The sequence below is a fragment of the Cavia porcellus genome, unplaced genomic scaffold (genome assembly GCF_034190915.1).
Source record: "Cavia porcellus strain 051 isolate PalLab524CR breed Dunkin Hartley unplaced genomic scaffold, mCavPor4.1 scaffold_1, whole genome shotgun sequence".
In the NCBI taxonomy this organism is placed as follows: domain Eukaryota; kingdom Metazoa; phylum Chordata; class Mammalia; order Rodentia; family Caviidae; genus Cavia; species Cavia porcellus.
This window is the reverse complement of record NW_026947484.1, coordinates 14,488,192-14,503,920: the sequence shown is the minus strand read 5'-3', so window position 1 is coordinate 14,503,920 and position 15,729 is coordinate 14,488,192. Positions and strand designations below refer to the sequence as shown.

The 15,729-nt window shown below is 52.4% G+C and overlaps 1 protein-coding gene across 9 annotated transcripts in view; it reads left to right on the top strand.

Annotated features, from left to right (window-relative positions):
- The window catches only part of Cfap65 (cilia and flagella associated protein 65), a 38,247-nt gene that overhangs the window by 20,381 nt on the left and 2,137 nt on the right, over positions 1-15,729 (top strand). For 5 of the 9 annotated variants that reach the window (XM_063245411.1, XM_063245397.1, XM_063245407.1 and 2 more), the window contains 16 exons: positions 395-619; positions 1,478-1,636; positions 1,826-1,976; positions 2,395-2,523; positions 3,513-3,726; positions 4,056-4,184; positions 9,185-9,361; positions 9,654-9,720; positions 9,881-9,991; positions 11,812-12,003; positions 12,101-12,259; positions 13,353-13,496; positions 13,679-13,792; positions 13,979-14,086; positions 14,941-14,985; positions 15,235-15,437. In XM_063245411.1, the coding sequence (XP_063101481.1) occupies positions 395-619; positions 1,478-1,636; positions 1,826-1,976; positions 2,395-2,523; positions 3,513-3,726; positions 4,056-4,184; positions 9,185-9,361; positions 9,654-9,720; positions 9,881-9,991; positions 11,812-12,003; positions 12,101-12,259; positions 13,353-13,496; positions 13,679-13,792; positions 13,979-14,086; positions 14,941-14,985; positions 15,235-15,437 (2,327 nt within the window). Of the gene's footprint in view, positions 1-5; positions 358-394; positions 620-1,477; positions 1,637-1,825; positions 1,977-2,394; positions 2,524-2,704; positions 3,354-3,512; positions 3,727-4,055; positions 4,185-9,184; positions 9,362-9,653; positions 9,721-9,880; positions 9,992-11,811; positions 12,004-12,100; positions 12,260-13,352; positions 13,497-13,678; positions 13,793-13,978; positions 14,087-14,940; positions 14,986-15,234; positions 15,438-15,729 lie in introns of those variants that run through there. The other 4 variants (XM_063245417.1, XM_063245423.1, XM_063245428.1 and 1 more) reach the window with 4 other exon arrangements.

Sequence of the window (15,729 nt, the reverse complement as noted above, 5' to 3'; positions counted from 1 at the left end):
AGTAGCATCCCAGAGAAAGATCCCTTGGCTGCCTCTGTGGACAACTCTGCCGCCCCTCGGAGCCCTGCCTGTCCCTCTCACAGAGTACAGGACCAGCACAAAGGGTGCAGAGATCCCAGACTCACTCCTGCAGGTGGGAGAGCAGTATCTGGAGTGAGCCCAGGGATAGGCTTGGATAGAAGACCCATGTCCAACCCCACAAAATGGTCCATCCGCCCCTTCTCAGTTCAAGTTCTTTTCTGTCTGCTTGTGACAAAAGCTGCTATGTCCAGGTTGGTAGACGGCCTTTGCTGCCCCTTCCAAAAGGAAAAGCTCCCACCTATGGCAGCTTGGATGTGGAGGGATGCAAGACCACAACGTGAGGTCAGATACTGGCCTATTTCCTTTGGCCCAGGAGGTGAGCATGCAGAGTCGAGAGGAGCCGCTGCAGCTGAAGCTGGACACCAGCAAATGTGTCTTCTTCAAGCCCACCTGGGTGGGCTGCTCCTCTGACAGCCCCTTCACCTTCCGAAACCCCTCCCGTCTGCCCCTGGAGTTCGAATGGAGGATCTCCCAGCAGCACCAACAGACACTGGCTGTGCAGCCCTCCAAGGGGCTGATCCAGCCCAATGAGAGCCTTGTGAGTGTTGAGGGCTGGGGTGGGTGGGTGCTGCCTTTACCTCTGTCACCTCTCACTCACGACTCTCACTGTCACTGGCCGTGGTGCCTTTCAGCTCACAGTCCCCTCCCCTAACTGAAAGGAGGTGTTGTTATCACCACCCCCTCAACCTATTCCACAGTGAACTGAGACTTGCGGGGAAAGCCCTTCACTGAGACCAGGGTTAAGATGTATAGAGCTGGGAATGGACTCAGGGTTTCTGATGCCAGGGCCCAGCGCATGTTCATGCTTTGCCATCCATGGTCCCCAAAGACATAGATTGCTGGTAGTGGTGGCTTGGAGCAGCTGAACTTAGGGTCAATTGAGTGGCTCTCAGTAAAGGGTGAAGAAGGGGATCCCCAGAGGTCCCAGCTGAAGCATGAAGGGGGACGTAGTGTGGAATCCAGAATAGCAAATCACATTACAGGCTAGCTGGGGACAGTAGACTCAGAGCAAGAACCACTAATACATGGTATCCCAAGAGCCCAAGGACAGTAAGTAGTGGTGGGAGGGGCTGTGCCTACTCAGGTGTCAGCCTTGAGTGTCCCCCCGTCCCTGCCCTCACCAGCTGTCTGACCCTGAGCCAAGTCCTGGACTTCTCCAGTTTCTCATCCCAAAACAGGCCTTGAAAATAATACTACTGAGCTGTGGCGAGGACCAGGATTGAGGGCTCAGGGAGAGGATATGTTGTCTGAGGTGTGCAAAGTGCCCAGTACAGGGTAGATACTCAAGAAGCATTGCTAAAGCTTGACACCCAACAATGGGACCTTCACTGGCCAGGAGTTCCAGGGCAGTGGCATTCTGAAGGCCTCCATGCAGTGACCATCTCTTTGATCCCAGACACTGACATGGATCTTCAGCCCTTTGGAGGAGACCAAATACCTGTTCCGAGTGTGGATTTTGGTCTGGGAAGCTGGCCTGCACCCAGATGCCAAGCCATCTGCCACTATGTACTACATGATCCGACTGGTGGGCTTGGGCATCACCAGCAGCCTCTCTGTGAGTGGGAGGTCTGGGGGCAGGGAAGGATCCTGGGTGCCCAACTCCAAAGGACAAGGAAAGGAGCCCTCTGTCTCCCTAGCCCATGCCCCTGGACCTGCCCTGGCTGGGGGGATACTCTGAGGATGGGACCAAGCAGCAGGGCTGGGGGTCTGGGGGAGCCCCTAGCAGTCCTTAATGTGGCCTCAGGCTGAGACAAAGGAGCTGGACTTTGGAAACATGCTGGTGGACAGCAGACAGTCCAGGAGCCTGGTGCTCCTGAACGACGGCAACTGCACCCTCTACTACCGCCTGTACCTGGAGCAGCACAGCCCCGAGGGCCCTAATCAAGACCCCCCTGGTACTGGACCTGGGCTGGACTGGGACCAGGGGAGATATGTAAACATGGGGGTGTGGCAGGGGTGTCCCTTAAGACAGGTTACTACACCATGGTCTGGGGCAGACTGAGCAGAGCTTGAATCTTAATGTCTCCACTTCATAGCTATGTGCTCTGGGCAGATGATTAGGACTCCCTGAGCCTCAGCTTCCTCAGCTGTGAAATGGGGCTACTAGTGATATCCATCCACCTCACAGAGCTGCTAGGTGGAGAAAAGTGCCCATGACACAAAGAAGTGTGGCTCTTCTGTGCCAGCCTGGGAGGAGAGTTCTGCTCCATTTCCTGACTAGGTGTTGTGCTGGCCCAGGGAGGGTAGATGAGAAGGCACGGGCGAGGCCAGGCTACCTCTGCCCACTGACCCTAGCTGCACCACCCCAAGCAGCTCTGCAGCTGGAGTGCTGTGAGGGGAGTGTGCCACCTCACTCCCAGGACACCGTCATCCTGACCGCCTGCCCCAAGCGCAGGGCCCAGTACTCCTGGACCATCAGCTACTCTCTCCTGTCCCACAGAGGTACCTGGGCATCATGTGGAGAAGCCAGGGCCAGGGAAGGCAGAAGGGAAGTGGAGGAGCTGTATGGGGCAGGGCTGGGCGCATGCTGAGGTCAGAACCACTGCATGGGGATCAGGTCCCTGCCAGATTGTGCCCTTGGGCGTCTGCCGTGGACACTGCGTCTTTCTGTGTGAATCCACAGGTGTGCACACCTGAGCTGTGGAAAACCCCACAGGAAAGGTTAGGGGCGTGCTGATTTCCGGTGAGCCTCAGCTTTCTGCCCCATCAAATGGAGTCATTATTAACCTTGCCCTGTGGCAGGCAGGTAGGAGGAGGCATCAGAAGGACGCTGACTCAGTGGGATTGGAGCCTGGCTCCCACACTTACTTAGCCCCTGGGTAGTTTTAGCAAATTGTTTCGCTTCCCTGGGCTTCGGTTTCCTCATAGAATGTGGCACACAGGCCGCAGAAAGGAATGGCGCAGTGACATGTGCTGACATGCAGAGGGAGTTTGAAAATATGATGCTAAGTAAAAGGAGCCAGTTGCAAAAGCCGCACATTACATAGCTCCATTTGTATGAAACATCTAGAATAGACAGAAACAGACAGGCACAGTGCAGACCAGAGGCTGCTAGGAGAGGAGAGGAAGAGGGGTGCAGGGAGAGAGGGTTAATTAGTACTTGCTGTCCTCTTGCAGGTGATGGAAACTTTCTAAAATTAGACAGTGGTGAGGGTTACACAGCACTGTGAATATACAGAAATCACTGAATCATATGTGTTAAAAGGGCAGATTTTACAGGAGATAAGTTGCGCCTCAATAAAGCTGTTACTAAACATTAGTTTGAAAACAAAGATACACGTTAAACGTGAAGACATGTGCCAAGTACTAAGGACAGTGCCTGGCACAGAAAAATATCGGGCAAGGGTCAGCTGCCCTTGGAAACACCCCAGAGCCTAAGGCGTAGTTCTGGGAGGGAGGCTAGCTGCTGTCTCCCACACATGCGCCCCCAGATAACAAGGTTGGTGAGAAGCAGAAGCTGTGTCAAGTCTCCCTGGTGGCCGTGTACCCCTTACTCTCCATCCTGGATGCCTGCGCCCTGGGTGGGGCTGAGGGCATCACCCGGAAGCACCTGCGGCGCCTCTTCTCCCTGGACACCCTCAATACTTACTTGGGGTGTGACCCCACCCCCCGTGAGCTCACCTACAAGGTGCCCACCCAGCACAGGTGAGCAGAGGCCAGAGGGAGCCGGGCCTGCTGGGGATGTTTCTGCAACTGTCTACCCATGCACCAGCACCAGGCTGTGTCTAAGAAGCTGCTTCCCATCTGTGTAGGGGAGGGAACCCCAAGTTCTTACCCTTCCCCTGGAGGAGATTGGAGAGGCAAGGCTTGGCTTGAGGTCAGAAGAGCTGACCCATCCCTGCCTCTGAGTTCCCTGTTCTCTGACTCCTAGTTTTGAGGGATAGGAGGAATCCATGCCAGTCGAACACACACCCCCAAAACCCCACCCTGTCCCCATCTCTAGCTCTGAGCCCAGGGCTTTCTCTGCTTTGCAGTGTGAGCCAGATCCCCCCTGTCTTTACCCCTTTGAAACTCGACTTCAACTTTGGGGCGGCGCCGCTCAAGGCTCCACCCTCCGTGGTGCTCCTGGCCATGAAGAACAGCGGCGTGGTGCCCTTGGACTGGTATGGCTGGGCTGGCAGGGCTGCTGGGGGGCTCAGGGTTGGCCCTAGAGGCCAGGAGGTTGGAGGAGCCACTTCCTCTTGTCAACGGGAGACTTTGTCTGCAAGGAGTGGGACCCCACTGACAGACTGTGGAGGCCCAGCTGGTCCTGGGGTCACCCAGAAACACCCAGAAGCAGCCTGTCGCTGGCTGACCCATGTGTCAATAGACTCACGGCAGAGGGCCCTTGCTCTGATCAAGTCTGCTGTAGCTGTCTCAGTGACTGAATGAGTGAGAACCTCTCGCTGCGCCAGGCTCCAGCTTCATCTGCAGATGCTCCCAGCAGGGGGAGGGCTGAGGCCACTCAGCAATTAGCCAGTTCAGACCCCTTCACGTTCTACCCCAGGGCCCCTGCCTACACTGTTAGCCAGCTTCTGCATACCGGGATATCCAGGTGCTGGCTGCCTGGCAGGTCCTACTTTAGTCACAGAGGCCAGGCCTGGAGCTCTGCCTCCCTGGGCTGCACCCTTGTCCTGTGGGGGCCCAGAACTGGTGCCCAGGCCACATCTTGTTCCCATGCCAAGGTTTGTTCTTCTTCCTCCTCCCTGCCTCTGCTAAGCGCCTGGATTTCCTAGTAAATGTCCTTTAGATGACTTCCAATTTTGCTGGACTAGCAAGAAGTGAAAAAGGAGGGTCCCTGGCCCGGCATGGTGGTAGTGGGAGAAAATGGAAGCACACGGGCTGGGACTTTGTAGCAGGAGGCCTGCCTGCTGGAGCAGAGGAAGTCCTTGGATGGGAGATGCAGGCAGGGTGGGGTGCACGGTCAGGTGTGCCCTGCTTAAGCCCTTCTCGCTCTGCATGGGGGAGTGAGATGAAACTGGCTTGCAAGCAGGTCTGCCTGAGAAGGGCAGAGCTCTGAGGACATAAGGGCTTCCAGTCCACAGTCTCTGTGGCAGCTTGGCAGGGCTGCTGGCCCGGGGCGTGGGGCCTGGCTCTACGCGCTCCAGATCTGCCATTCACCAGGCTGGGAGGCAGGCTGGGAGCCAAGCCCCACAGGGCCGAGTGTTGGCCTGGCTCCCGGAGTGGCACGGGGCGTTTGGGGGGCCGCAGACTGTGTGTGTTTGGGTAGGAGCAGTGCAGCTCACACTCTGTGGAGAGGGTCCAGGCTGCTGGAAACCAAGGCGGGAAGAAGCCCAGGCAGCGTGCCTGCCGGCAGGGGATCACTTAAGGTACAGGAAGGCGGGTTGTGCTGCTTCCAGGGTTCCGAGGGGCCTGGCTCTTCTGTGCTTTCTGCGTTGCTGGGTTTCCTTTCAATTTCTTAGAAGGCTATTTTTGCAAATTCTCGCCTGTCTCTGCTGAGCTCATAAGGAACAGACTTATTCCTGCCAGGACCAGTCAGGCGGGGTACTTGGCTGGGAGGCAGCAACAGGGAGGACAGAGGAAGAACCCCAAGTGGGAAGGGGAGCCCCCACGTGGGGAACAGGGAGCTATACAGCTAGTCCTGCGCACCTATGCTGTGCTCCAACTCAGGATCTTGCATTTAAGAAGAGGATTCGTACAGATGTCAGGTGTGCTGGTCAGTGTTGTCTGTTCACCTGTGCACTGTCTGTCTGTCTGTTCCACTGGCTGAACCTCCAGTGGTGCTCCAGAGCTGCAGGCTTCAGGCTCATCCTCAGAATAGGTGTCAATGGCCCAGGGACCAATGGCTGGGGCCAAGCTGCCTTCCTCTGTGGGGTGATGTGTGCTGTGAAGAGGGTGTCAGCCTTCAGAGCATCACTGCGACGTTTTGGTTGGGGCCAGAGCACCAGAAAGTCTTCCTACAGAAAGGAAGGTGGGAAAAAGCTTTCTACCTATTTCCCCCAAAATAAAATCGGGTGTTACATTAATTTTGGCTCCAGCAGGATGTGATGGCACATGCCTGTTATCCCAGCACAAAGGAGGCTGAACCAGGAGGACTGCTGTGAGTTCAAGGGCAGCCTGAACTGTAGAGTGAGACTCTAAAAATTTTTTTTTGCTCTAAAAGAAGCAATCTGGCTTACTTTCAGGAGAAGTCTTATTTTGTGTGTGTGTAACAATCTACATTTATTCATTTACTCGTATAAAAATCTACATTTATTCATGTACAAAAATCTACATTTATTCAAATTCAGTCAAGTTATCTTTTCTGGACCATCATCATAACTCTCTAAACCCCCAATTCAAGCTTGAGTTTCTTGCAAGTCCTGGAGAAGCATTGGCCCCAATCGCTTATATGCAGTCGTAGAGCTGTCTTTAAATGACTGCTTCTTGTCCGTATAGCCTGCTCACAATGCCTTGGCAACCCGGCTGTTGGGGATTATATCCCAGGAATTCTCCACAGCCAGTCACAGCCTCTTGCAGGCTGAGTTCACAAAGTTTGTATGACATCAAGTGTTAACTGAAGGGCTACAAGATGGCAGTGGCCACAAAATGACAATAGCTGAGAATGATGGTCCACACAAAAGCGTCGAACAGTTGCAGGCCCTGAAATCCAGAAAATGTTGCTTTATTTCACATGAGTGTGTTGGGTGTGTCCTTTACTATATGTGCCATGAAGACTCACACTGGAAGTGTGCACATCTGCCATGCGCTGTATCTGTCCTCCAGTTGATCATTTGGCAACTTGAAGTTTCAGGTTCATCCATTTACACAGGAATTTAACTCCTTTCTAAAGGTACCCACTTAGGTATTTGCAGGTATTTGATTATAATTTATGTTGTCATTTATTTTAAGGATCAACGTCAATGGGATGTGTTTGTATTTTATTGTTTGTTAATATCACTATCTTGTAACTTAGTTCCCTGTGACGTGGATGTACTAAATGCATCCATGTAGCTCGTGATCTCAGCTGGAGCTTATTTTCAGGGTATGGCTTCTATTGCAAGCATCTTGAAAAAATCATGTTAGGACTTCTTTTCCAGTCACACCTATTTTTAAGAATTCATGATAGAGAAAACTACAGCCAAGCTGGACCTGAAACAGGAGGGCAAAATGCAGAAGGCTGCAAAGCCTTCACATGAATCCTGGTGTGTGTGTGTGGGGGGGGGCGCTGGAGGGACAGAGGAGAGACCCTAGGTGCAGCTGGAAAGAGGCGGGGCCTGGAGTCTTGCTTCTGGGACCCTGGACTTCCTCCTGGGGGATAAAGGCCTGTCACTGCTCTCCGGCTAGGATGGGGCAGCAGCTGAAGCCAGAGACAGGTGTGGCAGTCACTCACAAATTGGGCACAGCATCCACACTAGAGGCCCTTCAGGGGGGATTATTTAATGGGGACAAAGGAGATGCTGCTACTGCCCTGAAGACCCCCAAACAGCAAAATCTCCAATTTTTCTGCTGTTTATTAGGCCTCAAATAAAATGACAAAAGTAATTTATTCACCCATAGTAAGTCAAATGATAGTAAGTCAAATGATACACGGGTGATGGGAGAAAAGTAAGGCCCCCCCCCCAAGAAGTCCACTGCCAAGGGGTGAGGGCTTGGAGGGGGCTTGCTGCTCTCAGCGTTTGCATAACACGCAGACTCATGTATTCAGAGCAGGACACATAGATCCAGCTCCTTCTTTATATTTTATTTATTTATTTTTGGTATTGGGGATTGAACTCAGGATCGCGCACTTGCAAAGCAGGCGCTTAAGCTGCTGAGTTAAATCCCCAGCCCTATCTCCCTTTGAACAGTTGCATAGTGCTCCACACTCACAGGTGAGCACTTAGGCTGTTAAGTGTCTGTTTCCCTGGAAGATTGAGTTGTTCCCAGCTGCATTTTTTGCCACTGCAAAAAGACGAAACATGTTGTAATAAACACTTTGTGTGTTTGTATGGGTGTGTGTGTATGCATATGCACATGCACATGCATACTTTTATTTCTGCAGTTTAATTCCCCAAAGTGGGATTTTTAGGTCCAAGGGCATGCACGTTTTTTTTCCCAACAGATGTTTCCAAAATTTTTTCCAAAACGTTGAAGCATCTTCCCTCTCTCCTGCTTGTCTTTGGGGTTTCTGTTCTTCTAAAACTTAACAGCATTGGCTATAACTTATCTTTAACATTAATAATGTGAAAAAATTTGAGACTGGTTCCTCTGGAGAGTTTTGGTTTGCATTTCCTTGTCTCCTGCTGAAGTTTTCCAGAGACATGTTAGTTGTTTCCCACCCACCATCCCCTGCCTCTTCCTCCCGGGCTGAATCTCTTTTTCCCTTTCTGGATTATTCTCTGCTTCCCTTGTTGGCCTAGTTTGTGGCTGGAGCCAGTTCTGTGCCATCTCTGTGAGAGAGAAGGATGCTCCGTCAGACTGGCCTCAGGGCCCTCCATCACTGGTTTTGCCAGCTGGAGGGCATTATCTACTTTCCTTTGTGTGAGCCACTTCCAGGACAATTACTCTATATAGACTTGCTTATTACCATAGTGTAGGCCCTAGCTTTACGTGGTGGTACATGTCTAGCATTCTGGGAGGCTGAGGCAGGAGGATTGCAATCTCAAATTAGTGAGACTTTGTCTCAAAATAAAGAGCTTCATGTGAATACCCTGAGTTTAATCTCTAATGCCACAAAACACAAGCATGCTGGGTGCCTATCCTTTACCCAAGTGGCTGTTTCCAGCGTGGCCTCCACTCTCTCCTTCTCAGGAGTTCTGGGTGGGTTGCCAGCATTCACAGAAGCCTCAACTGGCCCCTCCCCAAGAGCTTTAGTGAAGAAGGGTTTGCATCCTGCTCTAAGCAGCTCGCTTGATTTCTGGCACCCACAATGGGACCCCCAGTCTTTACTGCTCCTTTAGTCACTGCGGCCCTTCTTCTGTTCCTAGGCTTGGGGGCCATTTAGAAATGAGACTCCGCACCAGCCACATCTGCTCCGCCAGGCAAGGGACACCTGCCAGCTGGGGGATGGTGTGCAGGCGGTGTGAGCGAGGTCTCTGTCTGTCCTGCAGGGCTCAGAGCACAGCGCTCCTGCGACCCTCTGTCCATACCGACCGGTTCTTTGCACAACATCACCCACATTTTCCTCTGCACCCTTCTCCAGGGCCTTTCTCTTTCCAAGTGACCAGAAAATTGGCTTGGAGCTGTGGGCAGAGCAAATAGAGTTTGACTGCACTGAGCTCCACCAAATGCGCATAGAGGATAATCGAATCTTTTCCATCAGCCCCAAGGCTGGAAGCCTGAGCCCTGGGCAGGAGCAGATTGTAGAGCTCAAATACAGGTGCCCCACCCCCACCCCTACCCTGCACTTCTGCCCTGATGCGGGGTGGGGGGGGTCCTTTCCCTGGCCTTTCACTGCAGGATGCCTGAGTGCTGTAAATAGCCACGCCCCTGGGAGAACCCTCTTCCCATCCCCGGGGGACTCTTAATGTCCTTCTTACCTCTCCCAACTCAGGGGTGAGCTGCTCCCAGGAGCTAGGTGGCTCAAAGCCCCTGACATGCCATGTCCATTTGTCCTCCCACTTGCACCAGGGCTCAAAAACTCACTTCCGGATGTGTCTCCTCCCTTCTAGCCACCTGTTCATAGGCACCGATCGCCTCCCTGTGCTCTTCAAGGTGTCCCACGGCCGGGAGATCCTGGTGAGGCCCCAGCACTCTGGTCCTGGCCTCTGTCTTAGGCTGGAGGATGGGCTAGCTGGACAACTAAGAAAAGCACAGAACAGAACTCCCCTGGGGAAGCGGGTCCAGATCTCTCTGCAGCGTAGGTGAAGGATGCCACCCGTGGACTTTTTATTTCCAGCTAAATTTCATAGGTGTGACAGTGAAGCTGGAGCAGAAGTACGTTCACTTCACGTCCACGATCCACCAGTTCATCCCTGTCCCCATCGGAGACACGCTACCCCCACAGCAGGTCAGTGCCCAGATCGTGCTGGTAGCCAAGAGAGCTAAGTGCTGATTAATGCATGTATGTGTCAGCCCTCCTGAAGCACCTAAGAGGCGGGGTTGGCAGGTTGAACCCCCAGCCTAGGCAGCTGGGGAGACCCACAGCAAGAGGCTTCAGTTTCCTGGTACCTGATATGAGGCTCTTTCGCCAGGCTCAGTTCTCATGCAAACGGGGGTGATTTTTCTCCTCTAGCATGTGGTTCTTCAAACCTCTTTGACCATGAGCCATAATAGTTTAACATTTATAGATGTTTAGATGGCGCTATATGTACACATCTGCAGCCAAACAAAAATACCTCAAATATGTATACCTAGGCTACCCCATGCAAAGAATGCTGATTTCTCTTTTTTATTTTATTCTGTTCCATTTTTCTCATTTTAAAAAAACGCTGAATATGACTTACTAAACTGATGTAGAATGCCCAGTAATAAGTCCAAGCCACAGCTGGAGGGAATCTGGTACATTTGTTCTGACAGCGTATGCTGGAACTCTTCAAGAAGGGGCCATAATATTTTCAGCAACATTTCATAGCCATGAGATCTTAGGCAGAAGCCGTATGGAATCCCATGTAGAAGCTGCTGCAGTTCTGGGCAGGGGTCTCTAGCTCTGTTCAGACCTATGCACTGTCTGCTCCCCCCAGTTTCCCAGCAGCGTGACTTGAGGCTGGGATAGAGGTAGCTGGGTTTGAACTGCAAGGGACAAGTAGTGCCACTGAGGGTGGGGGCAACAGATTCCAAGCAAAGACTTTGGTTTTGTTCAAGTCTGAGAGCTCTGAGCAGCAGAGGTTGGATCTGGTTGTCTGTTTGTTCTGGCTGCTATAATAAGTTACCACAGATTGAGGGACTTATAAAAAACAGAAATTTCTTTAGTTCTAAAGGCTGAGAGGTCCAAGAGGAGGGCCTCGGCAGGTGCTGTGTCTGGAGAGGGTTTGTTCTCCTGGCGCATGGATGGCACTTTGTCACTGAGTTGTCACGCTGTGGGAGAAACCAGTGGACTCCTTTGGGCTTTTTTGCAAGGGCATGGATTTCTTTCATGGGAGTTCCACCTTCATGCCCTAAAGACCCCACCTCTTAGTCCTGTCACACTGAGGTTTTAACACATGAATTTTTTGAGGGGGGAGCAAACATTCAGCCCACAGCATCAGGTTGGGAGACTGATGGGATGGGCCAGGCTGGAGAAATAGCTTATCCAGGATCCAGTGCTGAGAACCATGAAAAGGGTCCAGGACTGATCCAGGTGAACTCTACTCTTCTGGCTTCAGTTTTTTCTCACCTCTAAAAAGGATTGGCCCAGAAGACCACCGGGTTCTCCCAAGCCATTCTTTGGAGTCAGTCTTGAGGCCCTTCAGAGATCCCTTCCATCCCCTTAACTGCATGGAGCAGGACTTCCTCTAATGGCAGACATACAAAGTCCTCATGGGGGGGCTAGAATGACAGCCTATAAAATGATGAGGCGTCTGGGTGGTTCATACGTTGGCTTGGGCTTAAACCTAAATCCTAGCACCAGGGACACTCACACTAGGGTTGCTTATAGTTTGACAAAGGACAGTTGAAGGCAAATAGAGTAAGCTGCATCTTTACAAATAGGATTACAGGTTAACCTAAAATGTCATAGCTGACTATACAGATGCATCTTTTTACATGATCAAGTTTTCAGAGGAACTTAGGGATCTCAGGGTGGCACCATGGAGCTCAACCTGCTCTCCCCTAATGGATCTAATGTATTGGACTCTGATCTGAAGTCTTGGGCTGCTGTGGAGATATCTTTATTCTGCCCTTCCCCCACAGATTTATGAGCTCTATAATGGTGGCTCAGTGCCTGTGACATATGAGGTCCAGACCAGCATTCTGTCACATGTTCAGGAAAAAAATTTTGATCATCCCATCTTTTGCTGCCTCAACCCCAAAGGGGAGATCCAGCCAGGCACCACTGCTCAGATCTTATGGATCTTTTCACCCATCGAGGCCAAGACCTACACGGTGAGCAAAGTCTGGATAGTCAGGTGAGGGATGGAGCAATGCTTCTTCTCCAGGACTTGCTCTAACCAGTCCCTCCTCCACCGTCCTGACTTCCCAGGTGGATGTGCCCATACACATCGTGGGATGGAACTCAGCCCTCATCCAGTTCCAGGGTGTGGGCTACGACCCCCATGTCATGGGGGACACGGCCCCATTCCACAACATCTCCTCATGGGACAACAGCTCCATAAACGCGAGACTGATGATTCCTGGACAGGTCGGTGGAAAGGGAGCTAGAGAGGCTTGAGGCTTTGGATGAGGTCTTGGAACCCTGCGTAGACAGGACAGAGGGATACAAAGGCTGGGGAGGAAACAGGATGGGGTTGAGGAGGGAGGGATGTAGGGGTGAGGTCTGGAGCAGCCTTCTTCCAGGTGTAGGTGGGGAGCACCAGCTCCACAAGAGGCTTATTCTGCCACCTAGTGCCCACACGTGTCCCTGCTGAAGTTGCTCCACCTGCTGCAGGGCTTCAGTCCAGCCTCTTCTCTTGGGCTAGAAGTAGGAATGTTGGAAGTTTGGAAAGAAGCCCTTCTATTCTAGTTATTATCGTCACACCTGAAAGATAGCAAAGGCCAATGACACTGCCTTTAGTTCACACGCTTCTCATTGTTGGGAAGTCTAGTCCATTCATTTTTCCATGCAGTCATTCATGCACCCATTCATCCACCTGCCCATCTTGCATTCATCCACGTCCCTGTCTTCCCAGTTGCTACTTACTGATCTGGGTACCCAGCCAACCAGTTAGCCACATGCCCACCCTTCCATTCAGACCCACCTTACTCCAGGATGAGCATGGAGGAAGCCCTGGGGACCAGAGAAGAACCAGACAAAGTTACTGCTCTGGAGGACTTGCTGTAACCAGTCCCTCCTCCACAGTCCTATGGAAGCTCACTTGGCCCTTCTGCAGGGCCTTTGCATACTTCCCTACAGAGCTCCTTTTCTGTGCTCAGTGAAGATGCCAACTGGTCACACCTTTATTCACAACTCAAATTCTAATTAGCCTTAGTTCAATGCCCTCTAAGCTAAATTTGATTCGGTCCTTCCAAACTTACATCAAGGGCTTTAGAGTGACCTGTCTGGGTTTACTCCAGCTTGGCATACTCCTTGGAATACTCCTTTATACTCTCTGAAGCTCAGTAGCACATCTGTCAAAGGGAACAGTAGTAGTACCTAGGTCACTATGAGGCTCAGATGCCTGGGGAGCACCTCACGCAGTGCCTGGACTGCAGAAAGCACTCAGTAGCTGGCAGTGGGGATGCGGTTGTCACTTGTTCACCCTGCAAAGTTGCTGCTTTGTTGTCTCCATTGGCAGAATGTCTTCCTGTCCCAGTCTCACATCACCCTGGGAAACATCCCCGTGCAGAGCAAGTGCAGCCGCCTCCTCTTTCTCAACAACGTCTCCAAGAATGAAACAGTTGTCTTTGCCTGGCAGCCACGGCCTCTTGACTTTGGGGAGGTGGGGGTCCTTGCACCCACCAAATCAGAACCTCCAGCAGGGACCGGATGGATCCCGCCCCAGCCCATCTCACTCCATGCCATCCAGAGTCACCTAGCCTCATTCCGTTTCATCTTGCCCCGTCCTATCCCATCCAATCCCATCCCTGAAAAACTCCAGAAATTCCTTTCCCAAATTGACAGGTATCTGTGAGTCCCATGACAGGGGAGGTGGCTCCTGAGGAGACAGTCCCATTCGTGGTGACTCTGAAGACCTCAGTGCATGCCAGCTTCTACAGCGTGGACCTGGTATGCAAGGTAGGAGCCAGCCACAGAGGGAAGTGGGTGGGGTGCATCTCCCAGCCCTGGGGAGAGAGAGGCTCTGAGACCCCCAGGCAACCAGAGAGGCAGGACCCAGCCATTGGGACGGTGGGTGGGATAGCACAGGCCCAGATCAAGCCCTAGCTGAGACCTGGGCCTGCTCTTGCTTTGCACCTGGCCCAGGTATACCGGCAGGAACTCATGAGACAGTATCACAGGGAGCTGCAGCAGTGGAAGGACGAGAAGCTGCGGCAGGAGACGGAGTTCACTATCACAGACAGGAAAGTGGAGGTGAGGAAGGCTCAGTGGGCCTCACACACTTGAGGGACAGGCAGTGAGCAGAGGTGGCCCTTCATAGCAAAACCGCCCTGAGAGCCTAGATCCCATGCATAGGCTCTGGACTGATTCCTAACTTTGCCCAGTTTTAGCTCAGTGAAATGAGGGTAACAGGACCCTGTTATTTGCCTCAAGGTAATCCAAAGGTGGAGGACAGGTGGGGTAAGTTTGCTATAAGTTCCTAATTGTTAGAGCCGAGCCGAGTGACTGGGAAGTAAAAGATTCTTAGGAGCATTTGTTCCCCTTCTGCAAACAAAAAATTAAAAATATTGTCAATGCACGTGAAATAACCTGCTTTGCAGCACTGTCATGAGATGTGTAGCCCATCGCTCTGTGAGAGTCCCCTAAATGGGGTCTGGAGGAGCCAGTAGTACACAAAATTCCCATCTCGGTGCCTCCCAAGGTCACAGCTTTCCCATACTGGGCTTCCTGAGCTTCAGCCACTTCTCTTTCTACCACACTGAGCTTCCAGAAGGGCTCTGCCCGCTCTGAGCTCTGACCTGTGTGACTACAAATCCCTTCCAGGGAGAATGAGACAGGACGAGGGCAGGAGGGTAAGGAATCTGAGGAAACTGCTTCCTTGTGTCATGTAACCCTGGGCATTTTCTTCTCTTTTTTTCACTTGTGTAACAAGGTTGTTTCTCTCTACAGGAAGCGCTTCCCCAGGGAATAGGGTGTGACTGGGAGGCGGGCAAGAGGGCTTGGAACTAGAAGTGGTTTCAGGCCCTCTTCATGCCAGGGAGAGGGCATGGAAGGGTGGACATGAGTTAGGCCTCCTGCATCTTCAGCAAGGATCTGTGTGTCCACAGAGGAGAGCATACTGTACAGCCTGTGACCCTGTGAGAAGGTACAAGGTAAGGCCATGAGCCCCAGGCCCATGCTCTTGGGCTACTTGGGAGCATCCTTGTTTGTTCCCAGTCCCTGGTCCCGCCTGGTCCCACCACCTAGAAGGGCAGGGTGAAGGTGCCAATGGGTGAGCCATGCTGGGTATACCCTGTTTACACAGGGTGAGACCTGTTTAGGGGCCAAGCCAAAGAACCAATCGGAGATGGGAGTGTGGTCCTTAAGCCCCATGTCATCCATGTCTCTCCTTTTTTCCAAAGACACTGCCCCCTATCATGAATCAGCAATCTCTTGGCCGGCCAGCCAGCTGGAATCTTCAGATCACACGGGAGGACATAACCTGGCCATGCCCTCAGCCACCCATGCCAGACATCCTCAGCCTGGGCCTCACTGCCAGAGCCCATTCCACCGACTACTTCCTGGACAACTTCTTCTCGGAGTTTCCCTGCCACTTCTTGCACTGGTGAAGTCTTGGGGAGTCAGGGGTCTCCATCCTTCAGTCTTAAACCCCTCATTCCAGAGCAGGGTTTACTCAGAACAAACCTTTGTTGGGGGTTGGAGCAAGGGCAGGGGTGGGGGGACTCATTGAGCTTGGTCCAAGATGCCCAGTTATTGCTTAGGCCTTCTTGAGGCCAGGGCCCCCTGGAGACACCCCGTTGGGCCTCCCACCACTCTACGTACCACCTCAGAGCCTCTTTAGGTTCTGCAGTGACCTGAGGGCTGGGTTGGCTTCCTGAATGCAGTACCGTTGCATC